General features: G+C 39.2%; 4 protein-coding genes across 8 annotated transcripts in view; 1 reads left to right on the top strand and 3 right to left on the bottom strand.

Moving 5' to 3' along the window:
* Positions 1-6,035: 6,035 nt before the first annotated feature.
* On the bottom strand, positions 6,036-9,906 carry LOC112197681 (histone-lysine N-methyltransferase ASHR2). 3 transcript variants are annotated; one of them, XM_040517372.1, is made up of 2 exons: positions 8,631-9,906; positions 6,036-6,075 (listed from the first exon to the last, which is right to left on the bottom strand). In XM_040517372.1, exon 1 carries the CDS (start codon positions 9,841-9,843, stop codon positions 8,653-8,655), a length of 1,191 nt encoding a protein of 396 aa, XP_040373306.1. In that variant the 5' UTR covers positions 9,844-9,906; the 3' UTR covers positions 6,036-6,075; positions 8,631-8,652. The 3 variants fall into 3 exon arrangements, with proteins under 3 accessions (XP_040373306.1, XP_024194214.1, XP_040373307.1); XM_024338446.2 differs by lacking the exon at positions 6,036-6,075 and adding an exon at positions 7,294-7,609; XM_040517373.1 differs by lacking the exon at positions 6,036-6,075 and adding an exon at positions 8,267-8,327.
* Positions 9,907-11,353: 1,447 nt separating this feature from the next.
* LOC112195767 (eukaryotic peptide chain release factor subunit 1-3) lies at positions 11,354-14,400 on the top strand. Of its 2 annotated transcripts, none has more exons than XM_024335961.2 (3): positions 11,354-11,499; positions 12,384-13,869; positions 13,949-14,400. In XM_024335961.2, exon 2 carries the CDS (start codon positions 12,424-12,426, stop codon positions 13,735-13,737), a length of 1,314 nt encoding a protein of 437 aa, XP_024191729.1. In that variant the 5' UTR covers positions 11,354-11,499; positions 12,384-12,423; the 3' UTR covers positions 13,738-13,869; positions 13,949-14,400. The 2 variants fall into 2 exon arrangements, with proteins under 2 accessions (XP_024191729.1, XP_024191728.1); XM_024335960.2 differs by having other exon boundaries at positions 13,946-14,400.
* A 638-nt stretch (positions 14,401-15,038) lies between these two features.
* Positions 15,039-16,847, bottom strand: LOC112195768 (stAR-related lipid transfer protein 7, mitochondrial). Of its 2 annotated transcripts, XM_024335964.2 has the most exons (5): positions 16,388-16,847; positions 16,139-16,315; positions 15,965-16,048; positions 15,636-15,717; positions 15,040-15,545 (listed from the first exon to the last, which is right to left on the bottom strand). In XM_024335964.2, exons 1-5 carry the CDS (start codon positions 16,802-16,804, stop codon positions 15,214-15,216), a joined length of 1,092 nt encoding a protein of 363 aa, XP_024191732.1. In that variant the 5' UTR covers positions 16,805-16,847; the 3' UTR covers positions 15,040-15,213. The 2 variants fall into 2 exon arrangements, with proteins under 2 accessions (XP_024191731.1, XP_024191732.1); XM_024335963.2 differs by having other exon boundaries at positions 15,039-15,717.
* A 716-nt stretch (positions 16,848-17,563) lies between these two features.
* The window catches only part of LOC112195769 (U2 small nuclear ribonucleoprotein A'), a 3,588-nt gene continuing 1,253 nt past the window's right edge, over positions 17,564-19,898 (bottom strand). Inside the window, exons 5-8 of the mRNA XM_024335967.2 lie at positions 19,771-19,898; positions 19,620-19,670; positions 19,352-19,525; positions 17,564-17,795 (exon numbers count right to left, since the gene is read on the bottom strand). The exon at positions 19,771-19,898 is cut by the window's right edge and continues 37 nt beyond it. Of these exons, the coding sequence (XP_024191735.1) occupies positions 17,790-17,795; positions 19,352-19,525; positions 19,620-19,670; positions 19,771-19,898 (359 nt within the window). The 3' untranslated portion in view covers positions 17,564-17,789. The remainder of the gene's footprint in view (positions 17,796-19,351; positions 19,526-19,619; positions 19,671-19,770) is intronic.

Genomic DNA, 19,898 nt, shown 5'->3' with positions numbered 1-19,898 from the left:
ATATGAGCCTATAGTAGAAACAGCAAACATGAAGGGCTACGAAATAGCATATTCTGATGATGAAGATGACGACAGGTTAGTATATTCTGCCTGGTCTGAAGAAGAATCATCTGATTCTGAAATAGATTCTGAAGTAGTGTACTTGGAATCTAGACAGATGAATGTTCTACATGTCAAAAACTGGGAAGAAAGTAAGACGGAAGCAATAACGTCTTCTTATCAGGTGAACTCTGGTACATTCGTTTGTGACTACTGCTTGTGTCATGAAAAGAATGGACTTCCTATGTTCTGTGAAAAGTCAAAAAAGACTTACCACAAAGAATGCTTCATAGCTGAAGTAAGAAGAAAGACCAAGAATGGCCTTGTCAGCCAATTGGTAGAACAAGAATATGAAGAATATTTCTCTGAGAAAAAAGAGAAAGAATTAGAAACTATGTTCCAAAAAACAACTATGGAACCCTCTTCTTCAAAAAAGGAAGAAAAACTCGATGATACAGTTATTGAACAAATCGAGGAAGAAAAACTCAATGCAACTATTGAACTAGTTGAAATACCAGAAAATGTTCCAGAAGAATGTAAACCATTCATATCGCAGGAACAAGCTCAAGAAAATGAGCTACAGCAATTGAAAGTCATCTCTACTAGTAGATACAGCAACTACATAGAGATTGGACTCAAATTCCCTGATCATAAAAAATATCCTCTACATGCATTTGTAGATAATAGATCAGGATTTACAGTTGCAAAAAGATTTGCAATTCCAGAAGAACTCTGGAAAGAAGATAAGAAAAGAACAGCTACTGGCGTTACGTTTGATGGAAGCCATCTTACAATGAATAGAGTAGCAAAAAATGTTCATATCACCATTGGTGGAGGAACATTTATCATCCATAATGTTTGGCAATCTGAAGGCCAAGGATCAGTTTTCTTGTTGGGAAATGATTTTATTCTCCAACAGAGATTTATCCAGGATGAAGAAGCGATAGGCTTCAGAAAAGGAGAAAGGGTGTACTGGGCCGATAGGCTTACTCAGGCAAAAGTGTAGTAGGTCTAAATTTTACTACACAATATCAGAGATCGCAACAGAATAGTGGTGATCTTACCCCCTATAAACCCAAATTTGAAACCATCCTCCAAATCAAACAACAACAAGAACTACTTGTTGCAGAATCATCTTCAGAAGAAGAAGAAGAAGAAACAACTAGCGCAGATGAAGAAGCTAGTTTCATTCATGAGCATAACCTCAAGCACTTCCAGAATAAGCTTGAGTCTCAAAAAATTCCCACTCTTGACAAAATCAAGAAACTACTAGAGCAGAACATCGATGTAGACCCTCAAAAGTTTTGGGAAAAAGACCCAGTGGTCTGTGAATTAAGATTACATGATATGAATGCCATCTGTCATGTCAAAGCTATTCCTCAGTACAAAGAGGAAGATCAAAAGGAATTCAGAAAAGACATTGAAGATCTCTTGAACAAGAGATTAATTCAACCTTCCACTGACCTTCATCATGCTCCAGCATTCTACGTGAGAAATCATGCAGAAAACCTTAGAGGAAAAGGTAAAATGGTGATTGACTACAGAGATGTCAATAAGAAGACTGTCAAAGACGGTTATCAAATTGCTCAAGTAAGAGTACTGATCAACCAGCTCAGAGGAGCTAAAGTCTTTACAAAATTCGACGCAAAGTCGGGTTTTTGGCAAGTCAAGATGCATCCTGAGAGTGTCCCTCTCACTGCATTTGGAACACCATAAGGTCATTACGAATGGTTGGTAATGCCTTTTGGTCTAAAGCAAGCTCCCTCAATCTTCCAAAGAAAGATGGACAACTTCTTCAAACATGTTGCGGAGTTCTGCGTCGTCTATATTGATGACATCCTTGTCTTCTCCAAAAACAGAGAAGAACATATGAAACACCTCCATGAGGTTGTAAAGCTGATAGTTCAGCATGGAATCATCCTAGGTGAAAAGAAAATCTTCTTTATCCTTGATGAAGTTGATTTCCTAGGAATAAATATCAAGAATAGAGTAATAAAACTCCAACCTCACATCCTTGAGAAGATCTGGAAATTCCCAGATAGAATTCCTGATGCCAAGAGTCTAGAGAGATTCTTAGGAGTTATAAATTATGGGAGAGATTTCATTCCCAAAATCTCAGGACTAACAGCAATGTTATCTCCTAAGACAAGTTCCAAGAGAAAATGGAACTTCACCAAAGATGATGAAAAAATTGTGAAGCAGATAAAAACTCTCTACAAAAACCTCCCTCCTCTACAACAACCAGAGGAAAATGATGAAATTATCCTCCAAACAGATGCGAGTGATAATTACTGGTCCGGTGTTGTTTTGGCAAAAACGCCTGGAACTAACATTGAAAATATCTGTAAATTTTGTAGTGACAAGTTCAACCCTGCAGAACTGAATTATCCCACAGGGGAAAAAGAAATTTTGGCTGTCAAGAAAACAATCTTAAATTCTCCAGCTTTTCTTGGAAAACCCTTTACTGTCTGCACCGATTGTGCTAGAGTAAAGAATTTCAAAAATTTTAAACTTGATAAAGCTGCTAATAGAGGAAGATTAGCCAACTGGCAATTATTTCTTAACCAATATGATTATAATGTTGAATTAATTGCAGGAAATAAGAATTATCTTCCAGACGCCTTAACCAGAGAAATGGCGATGTTCAGCCGAAAAGATGACGAAGAAGGTCGTAATCCCAAAAGCAGAAGACCTGGGAAAGAACATGAACCCACTGAGGATCCTAAAGAAAAAATCCTCAAAAGATTCTTGCTAGGTCCAAAGGACTAGCCACAATTTATCAATCCCAGGGTAAAAGATTGGCTAGCCCGTCTCAAATGGCAGACGGTAAAGGCTCATCAAGACCGTTGACTGCTGCTGCTTTGCCAAAAAGCAGACCTACTCCAACTGGAGTAATAAATTTTTTTAATTATGACTTAAGAACCTTTGATGCTCCTGTGTTCAGAACTGGCAGGAGACTAGCTTACCACCAAAAGGCAATCTTGGATAACCTTCTATTTGCCTTTCAAGAAAGGAGCAGTGGTCTGATGATCCCAGCTCTCTTTGCACTAGCTGAAGAACTCTATGAAAATGCTAGACCACAGTTTGAAGAACTACAGCAGAGTGCTGTTCGAAAAGAAAAAATCCACTTCCTAGAAGATCCAGAAAGTCCTAGAGTCCCTATCATAGCACTCAAAGAATCAGACTGGCATGAATTCCATAGTCTGATCGGAAGTCATAATTCTGAGGATCGTATTCCCCCAACCCTTTTTATTATTACAGGACCATATGTTGGAAGATACTTAGTCAATGTTCAGAGTGAACATCCTCAAGAACACAAGCTTTGGCTTGTTGAAAATGGTTTTGTCCATAATCTGTGGACGAAAACAAATGATGATCTCAAAGCCTTGCCCCCTATCATTGTCAACACATTAAAGAATATTAGAAAAAATGACTACATGCTTCGTCTGAAGTTCAGATCCACTCCTCCAGAATGGATCTAGAAGGCAAATGGTGAGGTTGAGTATATTTCTCCATATCATTATGTGAGACTAATTCAAAGGAAATATCTTCAGCCTGCCTGTGTGGGATACAATGGCCAGCCAAACTCAAGCATTCCATGGATGAAAGCTATGTCTCTAGAGTATATCAAGAAAATCATCTCTGAAAATACCAAGAACACTTTCCTGGCAGTAGGAGAAAAGATAATTATCACTGCTTACGATCATCCTGACATAGTCAGCAGTGACCTTTTCCTATCTCTCACAAGAAAAGAGATAGACTCGACATTGGCATGCTTACAGTGGATTGAAAGGCTTGAAACAGACAACCACTATAAGATGTATGTTGATACAGATGTCGAAGACAATGCAACAACTGCTCGTATGGCCCAGGCAGACAACGACTCGTTTATCCTTGGTCACAATTCAGAAACAGACGAGGACATGTGAAGCAGGTGTAGAAAGCACCGAAAGTACTTTTGGATTTTTCCCAAAAGCTACTTTTTCTTTTCAGAAAAGAAAGGTGAGAAACATTTCACCTCGAAGAATCTGCTTTTCCCCGTCCGACCTCCACCAGCAGGAGCACTCAGGAAAGCAGGAGATCATGGAGTTGTTCTGTAGATATAGTTGTTTTGAATTCTAGTTTGGGGTTCGTTCCCTATATAAGGAACTTTAGGTTTCATTGTGAGGCATTCGAAAACTTCTAGATCAGTTCTAGAAAAGAAAAACTGAGCAGAATCAGATTCTCTCAAAAAATAAGAAAGAAAGCCATAGTAGCAGCAGTAGCAGGTTTTCTATAAGTCTTTTAATGCAAGTGTGCATCTTATTCCAAGTAAGTATTTGTAATCAAGTTATGAGTAGCCAAGCAGCTTTTAGCTGTTTGCCCAAGAGTGAGGCTCTGGGTTCTGTATCTGTATTTATGTTTGAATAAATAAATTCAATTTGCGCCCATTACTCTGTCACAAAAATATTTTGTTATTTCTACATTTGAAAGCAGTAGCAGTTTGTAGCAGTAGCAGTTGTAATGTTTTTGTTTAAAAACCTGAACCCTTTATCATACTAAGGCAGCAGTGATTCCACCCTGTTAGTAGCCGCTTAGACAGGAAGTCGTTAGGTGAAATTGTGGCATGTTGAAGGCTAGTCCTTAGGCTGATACTGTGTGAAGACTTTTTTAGCAAGAAATATTGGATGTTACTGTAAAAAATTGTGAAAGGGTAAAGGGGAATAGGGTGTGTCCTTAATTGTATAAGGGAAAACGTTGTGGACTTTTGTGTTAAAAGAACTGTTGTTTGGGAGTCCTTTGTAGTTGTCTAAAGAAAAATTACAACATAAAACCCCCTGGACAACCAAGGTTGATAGTATCTAAATGTAAGGCAGGAGAGGCCACAATCCGAATATAATTGAACCAAATTTTGGGATTGGAAATAAAGCGACCCGTCGAAGTGATGACATCCGCAACGAAATTGGTTTCTAGAAAAACATGAGTGGAAGTAATGACATCAAACTTCGAGGCAAGATAGTTTATGTCATTAACCAAGGATCTAAGCTTCCAGGAAGGGGAACAAGATTTGTTTATGCAATAGATAATAAGAAGAGAGTCTCCTTCAACTTCAATTCGAGATATTATGACAAAGAGCATGAATTAGGCCATCTTTGAGGGCACTACCTTCAGTAATAGGGACTGAAGAAATACCAAGCCTACGGGCACCAACAAGGATTGGATTGCCATTGGCATCTCTAGTAATGAAATTAGTAGCAGCCTTGTGAGTTGTGACGATCTTTAACTGACTCATCGAAATTGAGCTTGAAGAAACCAACAGGAGGATCTCCACTGAATAGAGACATCATAGCGGCCTTAACTTAATAGAAAGCGGATTGTTTCTTTTGTAGTTGGAACCAACTGAGGCAACAGTATGAATGACATTAAGTATGGGTATTGTTGAAAATTAAAATGTTCCTCGCTCCCTAAATTTGCGAGCAAATAAGAATACAATCTTCAATAGTTGCTGAAGATTCCTTACTGAAAAGAGAATCCATTCATAACATAATGATGGAACTAGTTTGTGCATAAAAGGTTGTTTTCAAAATCAAAGAACAAGAATTTAAGGACCTGAATTGCTAGGTGATAGACGGTGGCTAATGCAGAAATTAAGTATTGGAAAGGATTTTTTATTTTCTTACCAACAATAATTAACCGATGGGTGTGGCTATTGTCACCCTACAAATTTCTCATTTCACCATCTAATTAATTTTTCACCCTAAAATGTTTAGTTTTGCCCTTACAAACATAAAAAATAAACCAAAAGAAAAAAAGATAGGAAAAGAAAAATAACAAAAATACCCAGAAATACCCTTATGACTACTCCATCCCTGTCGACAACAACTGCACTTCCCCATGACCAGCAATGATCTTAGATAGGCCACCACCACTAAAATACCTAGAAATCAATCTCACTTTTTTTTGTAACAAAAAAAAAAAAAATCTCACTTTTTTCTCTCTAAACCTGAATTGAAATTCCCTCCGAGTATGATGCAATCTTATTTCTCATCTCCATCACTACAAGGGAAACAAAGAGAGGAAGGTAAGAGAGAAGAAGGCAAGAGAGGAGAAAAGAAAGAGGAAAGAAACGGAAAACGTGTTGCTCTAAGTTAGTTATGGTTTTGGTAGCATGTTCCTGTGAGGCTAGTAGCCTCAGGCTACTGCACCATTGGTGCGAAGGTTTACGGCAGACTCTCCCTCACATATTTTTTTTCCCTATAATTTTAGATTGTTTTTACTTTAAATTTAATGTGAGGATAAAAGTGGAAATTTTGACTAAAAATTCAAATGTAGGGTGGAATGAGAAATTGATAGGGTGGAAACAACCTGACCCTTAACCAATTCATGAATTGGCCCAATAGTGAGAGAAAATTAGAGAACAGAAAATTGCCAAAATGATGGAGAGAGGGAGGGGATGAGAGGGTAAACAGCGGGGAACTTGGTTGCAAGGTAGGAGACAATGATCGGAAAGCATCCAAGTTTACCAAACAACCAACTTACTATAGTTTACCAAAACCAAATTAACCTTATTACAAATACGTAAGTACAAATCTATGACTGTCAGAGCAAGTCCACCGGTATGACTTTGCCCGGGCAAAGTGAGGGAATGATGATGTGTTGACCAGGCATGGAGAGAAACAACCTTCCACCGGGCTTTGTTTGACCAGCCAAACTTTGGCTTTGCATGACTGAGGTCAAAAAAAGGGGCAAGCCGATGACTATTTTCTTGCCCAAGGTCATGGAGATGCCAGCTCGGCCAACCACAGAATGTGGGTGACATCAGGAAGCTGCGAAGAGACAGACGCGGCTAAATCCAAGGGTGAAAGACACGGACCAATCCAGAAGCGCCACGTGTCGCCCAGTCGCCGAGAGGATGCCGGAAAATTGGACTTCCTACCGGGTCACGTCGCACGGCTGTGGGAGGCCTTCGATCTCCTTCTAGCCTGAGTGGTGAGGTGAGGCACCACTGTGGGAAGGACGAGCGGGCCAAGGCGAGCCTGTATGGCTCGGGTCCGCTGCCAGAGGACGCACGACGGCGCCAGAAAACTCGGGTCGGGTCAGTCGGGACCCGATGGGTCTGAGGAGACGCGGAGGAGAGAGAGTAGAGAATTTCAGGGGTGAAAGTGAAGAAAAGAAGAAAAATCTGTCCTTATAAAAAAGGACTAGAAATTTTTTTATTTATAGAAAATTTTCAAATTTTCAAAAATTTATAACTAATTCATACGAACTCCGAATATTGCGTTCCATGTATGCACGAGATCATATTGACGATCTCTATAACTTTCATGAAGGAAGTTTTCCCAAATTATGTATGTGTAAAAAGTCGATTTTCGAGACCCCCTAATATTATATAATAATGAACAGTATTGACCGGGCAAGAAAAACAACGGGTGTAAACCCATGTCCAGTGGCAGTGAATAGTATCTTGACTGGTCGAATTCTTGACTTCTCGACTTTGCCTTTTCTTGACTACGGGTGCACTTGCTCTCATTTGTTTTAAACAATTGGTACGGCTTTGTCCATCTCCCCATTGATGGCAAAGTCACAGCTTCTGTAAACAAACAAAGATTAAATTCTAGTTAAGAGTAAGATCAATTGGAGTAAACGAGTAAAATGGTTGGTATTCTTTATAAAAGATTGTTCAAGCAGAAATCTCATCAGAGTGCAGGCCGCCAGGCCGGTACATGGCACAAATGAAATAAGCAATTTTGTCAAATGTCATGACAGTTAATGGAAACATGGGGCATATACATTAACATAAAATGGACAATGGTATAGTATTAAACCAGAGAAGTAAAGAAGATCACGGCAATAGGGGAATACCAATTCCAAACAGCTAATACATCCACATTTAATAGAACATGCAAATCATTCTTTGACTGAAGACATAAGGATTAATAATTTGCTTCACCTCTTGAAGCCTGTGATCTAATCAATCCACGAGTATATAGAACTAACCTAGCTTAGGGATGATGCAGTTGAATCATCATAGTTTGCATAGAAGCAACAACCCATAAAATTAGAAAATGATGTAGATTTGGGGCAATGACAAACAGTTATTTTATGACATTAGATACTTAAGCATATATTCCACTAGTCGTATCGAAATGGATATCTTTCAAGTTCATATTAGCTTTGAACAATCCTTGAATGATGTATTATATTCATTCACAAACATTATGTTTCAAAACAAAGAAACTTAAATCACCTTTATAAACATATCCTTGATTGGTGGGTGTTGTTTTCTTTGTTTGCATTATAGTATTTCCCTACAGAAAAGGAGAGAAAGAAAATGTCTTTTGATGAATTGCCTCAAAAGAGGATAGATACAGAGGACTAGAGGAGTATCGACAAAAATGAAAAATTGGCATAGGAGCCTTTCTAAACACAAACAATGAATATTTCACTAATAAATAAGTTGAAATCAGTTTTGTCCAAAGCTATCAGAGAGTGAAATTCATACTTAAGGTCAAAACGATTCAGTTGAGTTTAAAATAAGATCATATATCTGAATCGGAGTTACAATTAAGCAAAAATAGATGCCATTACAGAAACAAGATAGGTCTACATACAGAAAGCAGCAATAAGGAGCAGTTAGCCATCCAAAGAGAGCCCATTTTGTCCATGACCACTAATCCCCTCATCTTTCTTAACACTTCCACACACATTGCATTCCATAGCATCCGAAGGAGTTCCATCGTCTTTCGGGGGCAAAGGCGCTAGCGTGCCCCAGCAATTGGTTCTGCCACACATAAATCTCACAAAGAAATAGGCATGTGGAAAATCAGCTTCTCCTTGAGCCTCTACTTCAATGTCACTCCCAGCTTCTGATTCCGATTCTCCTTCCATTTCCTGGTCTTGGTCCTCATCCATAACCTCAGCCGAACCACCTTCCTCCTCAACCTCCTCATTGTCAGACCAACTTGCCTCAACCTTGCATCGATCACATTGACACACAAACCCATAGTCCTCAGCCAGAGTCCTCTGCCTGCTCGAATAAGCCTGGTTAACAGGAAAGTAGCTCAGGCAAATCTCCCTCCCCTCCGGAACATCGTGAATCATCCTCACAATAATCTCCGTGCTGCCTTCATCAACATAATCAAATCGGCACGCGTTGGGGAGACAATCATGGTTGAAAAACGAGGCCTTGGGATAAATTCCATAGGCTCTGCTCGATCTCAGCCCAAATTCCGAAGGGGACTCCATCAATCCAAACGCATTCATCTTGTCCTTGGCCAATAGCGCCGCCGTGAGCTCCACCGAAAACAGTTGCTGCTGCGGCGGAGGGCAGAGGGTCGAAATCAGAGAATGCAGGAACTGAGCGTCGGCGGAGTCCTGCGGCTGGCCCTGAAGAGAGAGCAGCACCTGGAAACTCGACGGCGAAGTGACGGCGAGGTTGTAAGCGGCGATCAAGAAGCGAGCTTGGACCTGACGGTCGGCGGGCTGGCCGGAGAGCGGGGAGTGGCAATTTCGTAATTTCGTGAGGGATTGGCAGACCCATTGAGTGTGGGAGGAGGACTGGGCGGCGGAGAGGCAATTGGGGGTGCAGAAGGCGTGGAGGGAGCAGGTTTGGCAGAGTGAAATGGGGGCGGTTTGTGGGTTTAGGGTTTTGAAGCAGTGGTCGCAATAAGGGGGAGGAGAGGGAGTGAGGAGAGGAAGAGCGGAGTAGAGGAGGAGAGGAGAGTCGCGGAGAACGATTTGGCCGCCTTTGAGTGGCTGAGCCGCCACTAATGACCTTCCTCTGCCTTGTATCTCCGTTAGCCTCACCTCCTTTGTCATTGCCATTTGCTTTATTCTCGAGTTTGGCCGCTCGGTGTTTTCAAACACGGTAGGGTTTTTCTGAAATGGGAAGGTTTTTCCAAGGGGTTTTACTCTTTTTCACTTCCCTTTTTGTGGGCTTTTCCTTTTTTTTTTTTTTTCCACAGTAATTTTGTACTGCTGTGGAAGTAGGGCTGTCAATTCCGACACGATCCGATAACACGACTCGAAACCCACACGAAATAAAGCGGGTTGAACCCGCACGATTAAAAAGCTGGTCGGCCGCGGGTCAACCCGCCATGACCCATTTAATAAATGGGTTGGCCACGGGTCAACCCGCCAACACGAAGTGAACCCATATAACCCAATTATGCTGTACTTCTTCTTGAAATTTTGGACGTTGGGAGTATTTGATCATAGGATTAAACAATTTGAAATATTTTGCTTTATAATTATTGGATTTAATTATTTATGAATTATATATAATTATTTATATTCTTTATCTTGTGGAGTTTTTAGCGAATTTAATCAATTTATGCATTTTTTTAGTTAAATGGGTCGTATTGTTAATCTTTAAATGAATCATTTTGTCTAACACTACACGACATATTTATTAAATGGGTTAAGCGGGTTGGAAACGGGTAACCCGTTTAATAAATAGGTTGGATTTGGGTTTAAATTTTTGACACGATTATTAAATGGGTTGGGTTTGGGTTTGTCTCTTGCGACACGACAAATACCTTGACCTGACACGAACCCAACCCGACATGACCCATTGACAGCCTTATGTGGAAGTATGGTCTCTCAGGAGTAGACGGAGGGTCGTTACATTTGTTACTGTTTGTAGTGCTCAGTGCATTAAACTAATGGTAAAAAAAATTATACAAAATTACAAATAATGATAAAAAAAAATTTCAAAAAAGTTATTAAAAAAAGCAGAAAAAATCTTGGTAAACTTATATAGTGTTTTGAAAGTATGGTCTCTCGGGATTAGTTAGTTATAAAAACGAGAGTTGTTACATTTGTTACGATTTTCTATACATAAAATTTGTGTAGTAGTTTTATGTTTTCAAAATTTCAATATTTTCACATGTTATGTAACACTATCTTAAATTCATACGTTTTGTTAAATCATTTGCATTCAATAAGTTTAGGTGTCGTTTTGTTGCTTACGAATAAGGATTGTAAAACAAGACATTAATTTGTCTCCAGATCAACGATTCTGACATGTTAGTTTGCCCCTCAATGACACGTGCTTTAATGCCTCAATAACAATCCTTAACTTTATCTTTCCACTATAAATCTACAAACTCGAGCTCGATGGGGTTTCAAATTGGAGCAACTAATTCAAGTTCTCGATATGAATATGAGCCGAGCTTGATCAAACAAATTTTATCAGCATCTCTATCATTGGGCTTGGCTAATCCGATGTTATTAGTCCGCTTGACTACACTTTTAGTCCATTATTAAACAGTCCCCGGGCGTATCGTAGCCGTTGAAGTAAAGTCGGTTAAAAGATACCCGAGTTAATGCTAACCTAACCACGATTGAGAGGCCTGGTTAGGGTTAGGCTCAGCCCGCCACACCTATAAAAGAAGCGCCTTCCTCGTTTGTCCACCCCTAGGACTAGCAAAATATCATCTTCTTTTCTCGACCTTCAGAACTGCGCTCGTTCTCCATCAGGTGCCGATTCCATTCCTTTTTCTATTTCGATTTTGATTCTCTCCTTGTATTCATGATTCTGTTTATTACAATCGAAAAATCGTTCTGTTTTGTTATCTCCTCTGAATTTTGCTTTGGATCTGCTATCTGTTGCTTGGTTTCTGTTTGATTCGTGACCTGATTTGTGGATTTGTGTTATTTCATATCACTGTTGTTAATATTCATAGCTTGATTATCAGTTTTCCCCCAAATCTATACTATTCGTTAGCTTTTCAGGTTAGATTCGCGGTGGATTATGGCTTTATTGTCTTGCAATTTGTAGTGTTAGATTTTGGTTATGAGGTTTAGGTCTATAGACTTGTTGTTGGTGTTAATAGAGTGTTTGGTCAACTCCTGATGATGAACTTCGTATATTTTAAGTTTCAGCCTTGTCTGAATAATTCATGTTGAAACTAGTTTTCATGTTCTGAAGGAGCCGTTTCTTTTGCTATCTACGTCTGTTGTGGTGAATTCTGCTTCCGTGTATTCTTGGCTTGATGATTAATTTACCTTCAGATACACACAATACCCTGCAAATATTGAGTTTTCCTGTGGCTGGATTGGTTTTATCCTGTTTCATGTATAATTATTTTTCAGCGTAGTAGTATTCGACTTCTGTATCTTTAATGATTCAATTAACATATGTGGCTGGGTATATGTGAGTTTTGTGTTATTGGACACATTTACATCTATCGCTGACAGTTTAGCAGATTTTGTTGTTCTTTGATGAGTCCCTTTATGGAATACAGAATGCTATGGCTTTTTAATAGGCTTGCTTACAGTTTGCTCTGTTATTTTGCGATTGCTTTCAATTGGATGGGCTGCATGTTTCTGAACTTGGGACTTACATGTATGTTGTTTTGCAGGCATCTATTGTGGTTTCAGCTGTTGCTGTAATTCTTCACAATGTCGGATGGTCAGGAGACTGATAAGAACATTGAGATATGGAAGATTAAGAAGCTGATCAAGGCACTTGAAGCTGCAAGGGGTAATGGCACCAGCATGATTTCTCTCATCATGCCTCCCCGAGATCAAATATCTCGTGTTACTAAGATGCTTGGCGATGAGTTTGGAACTGCTTCAAATATCAAGAGTAGAGTGAATCGTCAATCCGTTCTAGGGGCAATTACATCTGCTCAGCAGCGGCTCAAGCTTTACAACAAGGTTCCTCCAAATGGGCTTGTTCTGTATACAGGAACAATCGTTACTGATGATGGGAAGGAAAAGAAGGTGACAATTGATTTTGAGCCTTTCAGGCCTATTAATGCGTCTCTTTACCTCTGCGATAACAAGTTTCATATTGAAGCTCTGAATGAGCTCTTGGAATCTGACGACAAATTTGGCTTCATTGTCATGGATGGTAATGGAACTCTTTTTGGGACACTAAGTGGCAACACGAGAGAGGTGCTTCATAAATTTAGTGTTGACCTGCCAAAGAAACACGGAAGAGGAGGACAATCAGCTCTTCGTTTTGCTCGTCTTCGAATGGAGAAGCGTCACAACTATGTTAGGAAGACAGCAGAGCTTGCCACACAGTTCTATATTAATCCTGCCACCAGCCAGCCGAATGTTTCAGGATTAATACTTGCTGGATCAGCTGACTTCAAAACTGAGCTTAGTCAGTCAGATATGTTTGATCCTCGTCTGCAGGCGAAAATTCTGAATGTGGTGGATGTTTCTTATGGAGGAGAGAATGGCTTTAATCAGGCTATTGAATTGTCAGCTGAGATCCTGTCCAATGTGAAGTTTATACAGGAGAAGAAGTTGATTGGAAAATACTTTGAGGAGATTAGTCAGGATACTGGGAAGTATGTTTTTGGTGTAGATGACACACTTAAAGCTTTGGAGATGGGTGCTGTTGAGATTCTTATTGTGTGGGAAAGTCTGGACATCAATAGGTATGTGCTAAAACATAGTGGTACTGGGGAGATCATTGTGAAGCATTTGAACAAGGAGCAGGAAAACAATCAGAGCAACTATCGTGATCCTGAGACCAATGCAGAATTAGAGGTTCAGGAAAAGATGTCACTGTTGGAGTGGTTTGCTAATGAGTACAGGCGGTTTGGGTGTTCTCTTGAGTTTGTAACTAACAAATCACAAGAAGGGTCACAGTTCTGCCGAGGTTTTGGAGGGATTGGAGGAATTCTCCGCTACCAGCTTGACATGAGGTCTTTTGATGAGTTCTCTGATGATGGTGAAGTGTATGATGATTCTGAATAGCAATCAATCATCTCTTCCCCAGTGCTGGTGCAGGAAGGTGGGGGTAAAAAAGCCTGCACCAGTGCGCGCGGAGTTGCAGTTGCTACTGCTGCTCCAGAGTTGGTGCTCAGACGTTTATCACGCTTGATCAAGGTATTAATTTCTTCTATCTAACCACACATTTCATATAATGATGACCAGTCTCTTGATAGTCTTTTATTTAATGAAGGAGGCTTCATTATCTGATCCTGAAAAGCTTGATGCGGTGATTTCATCTGGATCATCGAAGGGGCTTGACAGATCGACTACATGGAACGAGGACGTTATGCCACAAGCTGCTTCCTTTGGATCAAGACCTTATGAAGATATGCACCAATGTGTTGAGAACCCCCAGAAGTATCGTGGATTTGCTGTTGGTTAAAGTATTGTATGTGGTGGATTTGCTTATTATACGTACTGTAGCATTCTCCCCTTAGAATTGTGGCACATCTTTTAGATGTAGCCGGCCTTAAATAATGGGTGATGCTTTGGTTTTGACTCTTAAGTAGCAATTTACGTCCTGTAGCTTTGCTGCCCATCTTTTGAGATGGGAGCTGGGCTGAACAATTATGTTTAAAGTATGTACTTTTTATGTAGTAGTTTTCGATCTATTTTCAAATAGTCTGTTATGATATCATTTTCTCATGTATGAGTATGAAAGATGGCTTTTCCTTGCAGAACCAAGTTCCCCATAACCTTAGGGAACTACATTTGAAAGCTGAAACCTAAAGGCAACCCTTTGATCAAAGAACATTGACAAGGCAACGTCCTGTAAATAGAATTATCCATCTCAGAATGCAACAGTTGAGGTTAGGGGCAAGGGCTGATTCGACTTGTTCCTCTTTGAAGGTTTGTTCCTCTCTGAAAAACACTGTTAATTTACTCGGTGATGGTTAAAAATTAAATTGCAAAACATCATCCGATGTGGATTAGTGAAGACCAGCTGTCACTCTACTATAGGTTGATGCAAGTCATTCTTTAGGGGTTTATGTCGATAGTCAAAAAGAGGTTTAAGATTTTAGGTCTATAAAAAGGTAGTGATATTCATTTGGGAACAGGCAGCTCGCGGCCGCCTGATACTGAAATGGCCAAGTTCTACAAAATTCTTTGCTTTACTTGATACCTATGTTTGCTTAGCTTCCAATCCATTTTTCTGATTCTTAGTTCTTCTCTGTGCACAAAGTCTGATGCTTATTCTAATTTTTGTGGTGTGGTTTCTTTTCACTGGAAAAATCTAGATTCGATGTGTTTGTGCTTTCTAATTTTGATTGGTCTAAGTCTATATAATCAAATAACATGTTTTGATACATAATGAAATAACATGTTTTGATACAAAGCTTCTGGCTCCCAGTGATGAACACTACTATATAAGTTTCAGCCTTGTCTGAAAATATAATGTTGAAGACAAGTTTTACAAGTTCTGAGGGAGCTAGCGACTTCTTATTTTCCATTTTGCATTTACTGAACTATGAACTCTGTTACTTGTTCTTGTGGATTTTGGCTCTGGCATGCATTCTCATATGCTTCGACTTCTGGGATGTGATACATGATTGTGGATGGTGAAGCCGGAAGCTTTGTAGTTATGTGTGCCAAAATTGCATGGAATGAAGGAGATTCATCATTTGCTTTTTCCATACTGTAAACCTGAACTCCTAAATGTAGTTTCTTTACCATGTTCCACATTCCTGCCCTGACGCCCATTTTGACAACCTCTCTTGGGAGACCTATGTCTTCGTAGTGAAATAGAAGCACTTCTGATCCCATTTGCTGATCTGCATTCCTGGGTTTCACTGAAAGATAGGTTTTCGATGTAATGCTTGAGCGCAATAGACTTCTACTAGTGAACAGAAACCGTGACAAAAATGAAGTTAAATACATACCTGGCCTTATATGCCAACTTGAATGATAGACATCTACTCGTTTTGGTTTTCTTAGCCTTGGTATGGATGGATATGGTGTTGCCTGGGATAAAGACATTGAGACCAAATTTTAGTTTTGGTACTTATGTAATTGACAAAGGCCTAAATTATATTGGTGTAGCCACAATTTCGGTATCTGGATTCTTCGGATAATCTCATTTAAACCTATAGAAACTGGAAACGAAGATATTGGAGCATCTGGTGTGTTACAAGTGTACAAGCAAGCTTTATGCATCTTCTGCAAATAAACCTTCATCAATTGATGTTGCAGATAGTGGACAAGTTCATACCTTTGTCACGCAATAATACCCTGATGCAGATTCAAAAATGCGACGGATTATGATATATTCTCGATTGCAGCAGAGTAGTGGTAGCTGGGGATTTACAGAAGACAATTGCAGTTAAAAGATCTGATCAAGTGAAGTTCAATTGTTCTAGCAACTGTATAAACTAGGAAATGGCACCTTTCTAATCCAATGAACAATCATGGTACCAGTTTGGAGGCAAACGCTTAGAACCTTGGCGTGAATGAGCGTCTTATCCCACCTGGGTCTGAATTCATCATCCCAGAAGAAATCCCTCAATACCTCTGGTGATACATTTTCGAAAACTGTTTTAGTACGGTACTGTGTCGGGCCTAACTGAAATTCAGAAGAATGTTAGAAAGATTGCATGCACCGGTTATGTATAACTTTCATATTTGTGAGGCTTACCGGTGGATCACGATACCAAGCTTTGTATGTCAAGGAAGGAATAGACTGCTCCATCATGAGATTCCAAGGTGGACCGCCGTCAGTCTCCTCAATATGAGAAACCAATACTTTCAAATCTTCTTCATTCACTAAACAAGGTTCTTGTTCCTGATCAGCAGGAGGATAAGAGTCGTCGACTAACTCGGATAGTACTCTTTGTATGTGGCTGTTGAAGCAAGAGAGCAGTCTTCCCAGAGCAGAATCATGGAGGGAGAGAGTCACAAATGGTAGGCGCCATGAACTCGACCATGACCATGAGCATGAGGTCCACGACCATGTCCAAGAACATCCATTGATAAGGCTTAAGCTCACAAGTGGTATCAGTGCTGCTGCTACAAAACAGACTACCGTCAATAGTAATTCGGCTATCATATTCATTGTTATAAGATGATGGATAGCTCTTTACTGATCATGCTTTTTCTGCTATATAAAATCCATTCTATAGTTTGTTCTTCAAGAAAGCACAAATATGCACAAAGAGAATTAACCCTGCAGTGGAGCAAAGAATTTCTTACGTTCACTCCTTTGCAAGGCAGCTTGCGGAGGAAACAGCTTGAATTGTAAGTGACGAATCAAAACATGGGCGCTACTTTGAAGAAAGTAATTCCATCCAAATCATCAACAAGATTCTTTCGAGGTTCTTAGCCTGGGTAATGTGTGACACGGAACTACAGAAGGATTTTTTTTTTGGTACCCTTGTATCATAGAATGCTACTAGAGATGTTCGTTAAATTCAGAACCGAAGGAAGAAATCGCTGGATACATACGAAACTAGAAGCTGGGTTTAGGAGATTGAGGACCGAACAGAGTTTTCAAGATAAAAACGCCATAGGTTATCACGTAGTTAACAAACTTACATTTGTTTCAAGACGATCTACATTTCAGAATTCTGAAGGTCCTAAATGAATTTGAAGAACCTTATTTTGTCAAAAACATTGCTGTGCATGTGTAGAGAAACCTGATTATACAACAGAATATTGAAAATTTTGGTCGTCCCGAAATTTGGAGAATGCATTTAGAAGAAAGAAAACTAACATGAGATCTGTCTGATTGCTGATGTATGTTTCTGCGTTTCTTTTTTCTTAATGGAAAAAGTTGTAATAACAGAACTCATAATCTATCCAACACTCGTATACGTATTCCCTTCTGCTGTTTTAAACTCGTTGGAAAAGGGAAAATTAGAATCAGTTAATTAGGGCAGAAGATTTGTTGTCATGTCTAATATAACAAGTCACAAAATTCCTCATATATTGAACAACAAAGATCCGGAACATCACAATTTCCTAACAATAAAATTTCCAGTCGCCACCAGGGTATTCAAATAGGACAAGCTTTATGAAACTGGAATTCAAACAGAACCCTTCTATTCCTGCAAGAAAAAAGAAATACATTACTAGCAGTCCATAGAAGCTACAAAAACCATGACAAAATTGCATAACACATGCCAATACAATACTAGTTTACAAGTAAAGAACAATCTCAAAACGGCTTCATCCTCAAACAAATTAGAAACTATGACATATCACAGAATCTGCACAACCTTGTTAAAATGAACAATGGAATTCTTCTTAGTCCTAACTGGATCTAAGGAAAAGAATTACACTAGAAATTTAGGTATGACAGTAGGGAACTAAGCCAAAACAAGCAGGAAGATACAGGGTACAGGTCAGTAGGAAGATACAGAGTTTGGCTGTGGACAATCCATGAACTAGATTTTGTTAAGAATCCTCAAAACCTTTCCAAAGCAGAGCTCAATCCATTCACTTTACCTAATCGCTATGCATTACTTTAAATCTCCATATATGCTACTGAACTCTAGTATCATCCCTACAAAAGAACATAGATGACGTAGATAAGCCGAGGTGTAGGAGAGCATACTGAACAAAGGATAAGCTTGGTGATAAATGAACTCCAGGATTAGTTATTGTCCATCGTGGGGTGTAACGGTACTTTATTTTTATCATTTTTGATCTTATTCTACTGATATAGAGAAAGACATCCACACCCTTGCTGATATTACTCAAGAAGATTGTGAGCTAATATAAGAGCGATGGATTGATCCTAAAGACATAATAGATGCTTAAGCTCTAAACAGACTGAATTGACAAGCGATACCTCATAGAGTCTAGAATTATAAAAAGCAAATGTACTAAAATATTGAGAAAATTAATAATGGAAGATGAAATAAACAGGAAGCTCGAATAGTGAGAAGTTGAAGTTGTCAACATCTATCAATTAGACGCATAACAGGGAAAAAAAAAAAAACTTTAGCAGTTCAGTTCCCAGATGTAGTCAAGCAATTCCGAACAAAAAAGAACACTAATTACCATTACACTAAGTAACAACTTAACCTGGTTTGCCAATAAATTAATAAGGAATTTACCTCATTGGCTCATTAGAATTTAGTACCTATGTTAGAATCTTGACCAGTGTTAAACCTGCCAACAACTACTGTACTCACCAAGATCTTAATGCTGTTGGAATTTTCAAGACACTTCTGTAAAGAAGCCAAAAGCTATCAAAACCTTGGCCTACACTCGCAACTGATGGTAGTCATAATTCTAGAATCATATATTCAAGACAAGAGTTCAAACCACTACGAAATAAAGAGACAAAGCTCAAAATAACTCGACCTATTTATGCCCATTCCCAACACACTTTCTTAATCACTGCTTTCTAAACCAACAACACTTTCCCTCCTTTAGAGGTCCTATTTGTACAGGCAAATTACACGGAACCATTCTTTTTTCATTAAAAGGATAGTTCTCTATTGATATTTGATAGAAATGATTCTTAGTTAAGGCCATCAAAGTCGCATGCACTTTCTCCAAAGGAAAGAAGAGCTTTCTGAATAGTCCACAAAGAGGAAGAATAGAATAAACCAAAAGGTTAAAAGTTCAACAGTTAAAGGAAACGCAATAATACCTGATCCATTGATTCTGCTTCATTGTTCTTCTGTTCCTCCACATCTTTTACTTCAACATTGGCCTCATTTTCATTAGTGACAGCCATTTCATCATCCTTGTCTTTAACAGTATTCATTGGAGTATCCTCATCCAAAATTTTCAAATCTGCAGGAAGCTGACCTGACTTCAGTGCCTGTACATGCAAAACAAGTATACGTTAATATCCAAAAATTAAGCGAGAAAACATCCAAAGTTAATGAAGTTCTTTCTCCAGTTAGGCAAAGCACCTGTTCAAGTCTTGCAACCTCTTCAAGAGTCTGAGAATTCACTATGGCAGCCTGCACATTGATGAAACAATTGACCATGTAATAAAGTTAAACAAACTACCTATAATCACTGATGATTGACTCAATGTAAGACCTTGATACCTATGATTACCTTGATAGCATTAATTTGGTCCTGAGTGGGGGCAACCACTTTTGGAGTCTGTTGTTCCTCGGCCATTTCTGTATCCTCAGCGGGCACAAATTTCTTTGGGGATACCTTTCTAGCCTCCTCCTCAACTT

Source organism: Rosa chinensis, chromosome 4, assembly GCF_002994745.2.
Source record: "Rosa chinensis cultivar Old Blush chromosome 4, RchiOBHm-V2, whole genome shotgun sequence".
In the NCBI taxonomy this organism is placed as follows: domain Eukaryota; kingdom Viridiplantae; phylum Streptophyta; class Magnoliopsida; order Rosales; family Rosaceae; genus Rosa; species Rosa chinensis.
This window is presented reverse-complemented; position numbering and strand designations above follow the sequence as displayed.

Bases quoted from the DNA above. Each gene is read 5' to 3' on its own strand.
- LOC112195768 (XM_024335963.2), bottom strand. From the start codon at position 16,804: ATGAATATGATAGCCGAATTACTATTGACGGTAGTCTGTTTTGTAGCA. The intron at 16,049-16,138 runs GTGCCATTTCCT...GTAAATCCCCAG, and splicing joins TTGTTCATTGGATTAGAAAG to CTACCACTACTCTGCTGCAA. The intron at 15,718-15,964 runs GTATGAACTTGT...TCTTTATCCCAG, and splicing joins GGTATTATTGCGTGACAAAG to GCAACACCATATCCATCCAT.
- LOC112197681 (XM_040517372.1), bottom strand. From the start codon at position 9,843: ATGGCAATGACAAAGGAGGTGAGGCTAACGGAGATACAAGGCAGAGGA.
- LOC112195767 (XM_024335961.2), top strand. From the start codon at position 12,424: ATGTCGGATGGTCAGGAGACTGATAAGAACATTGAGATATGGAAGATT.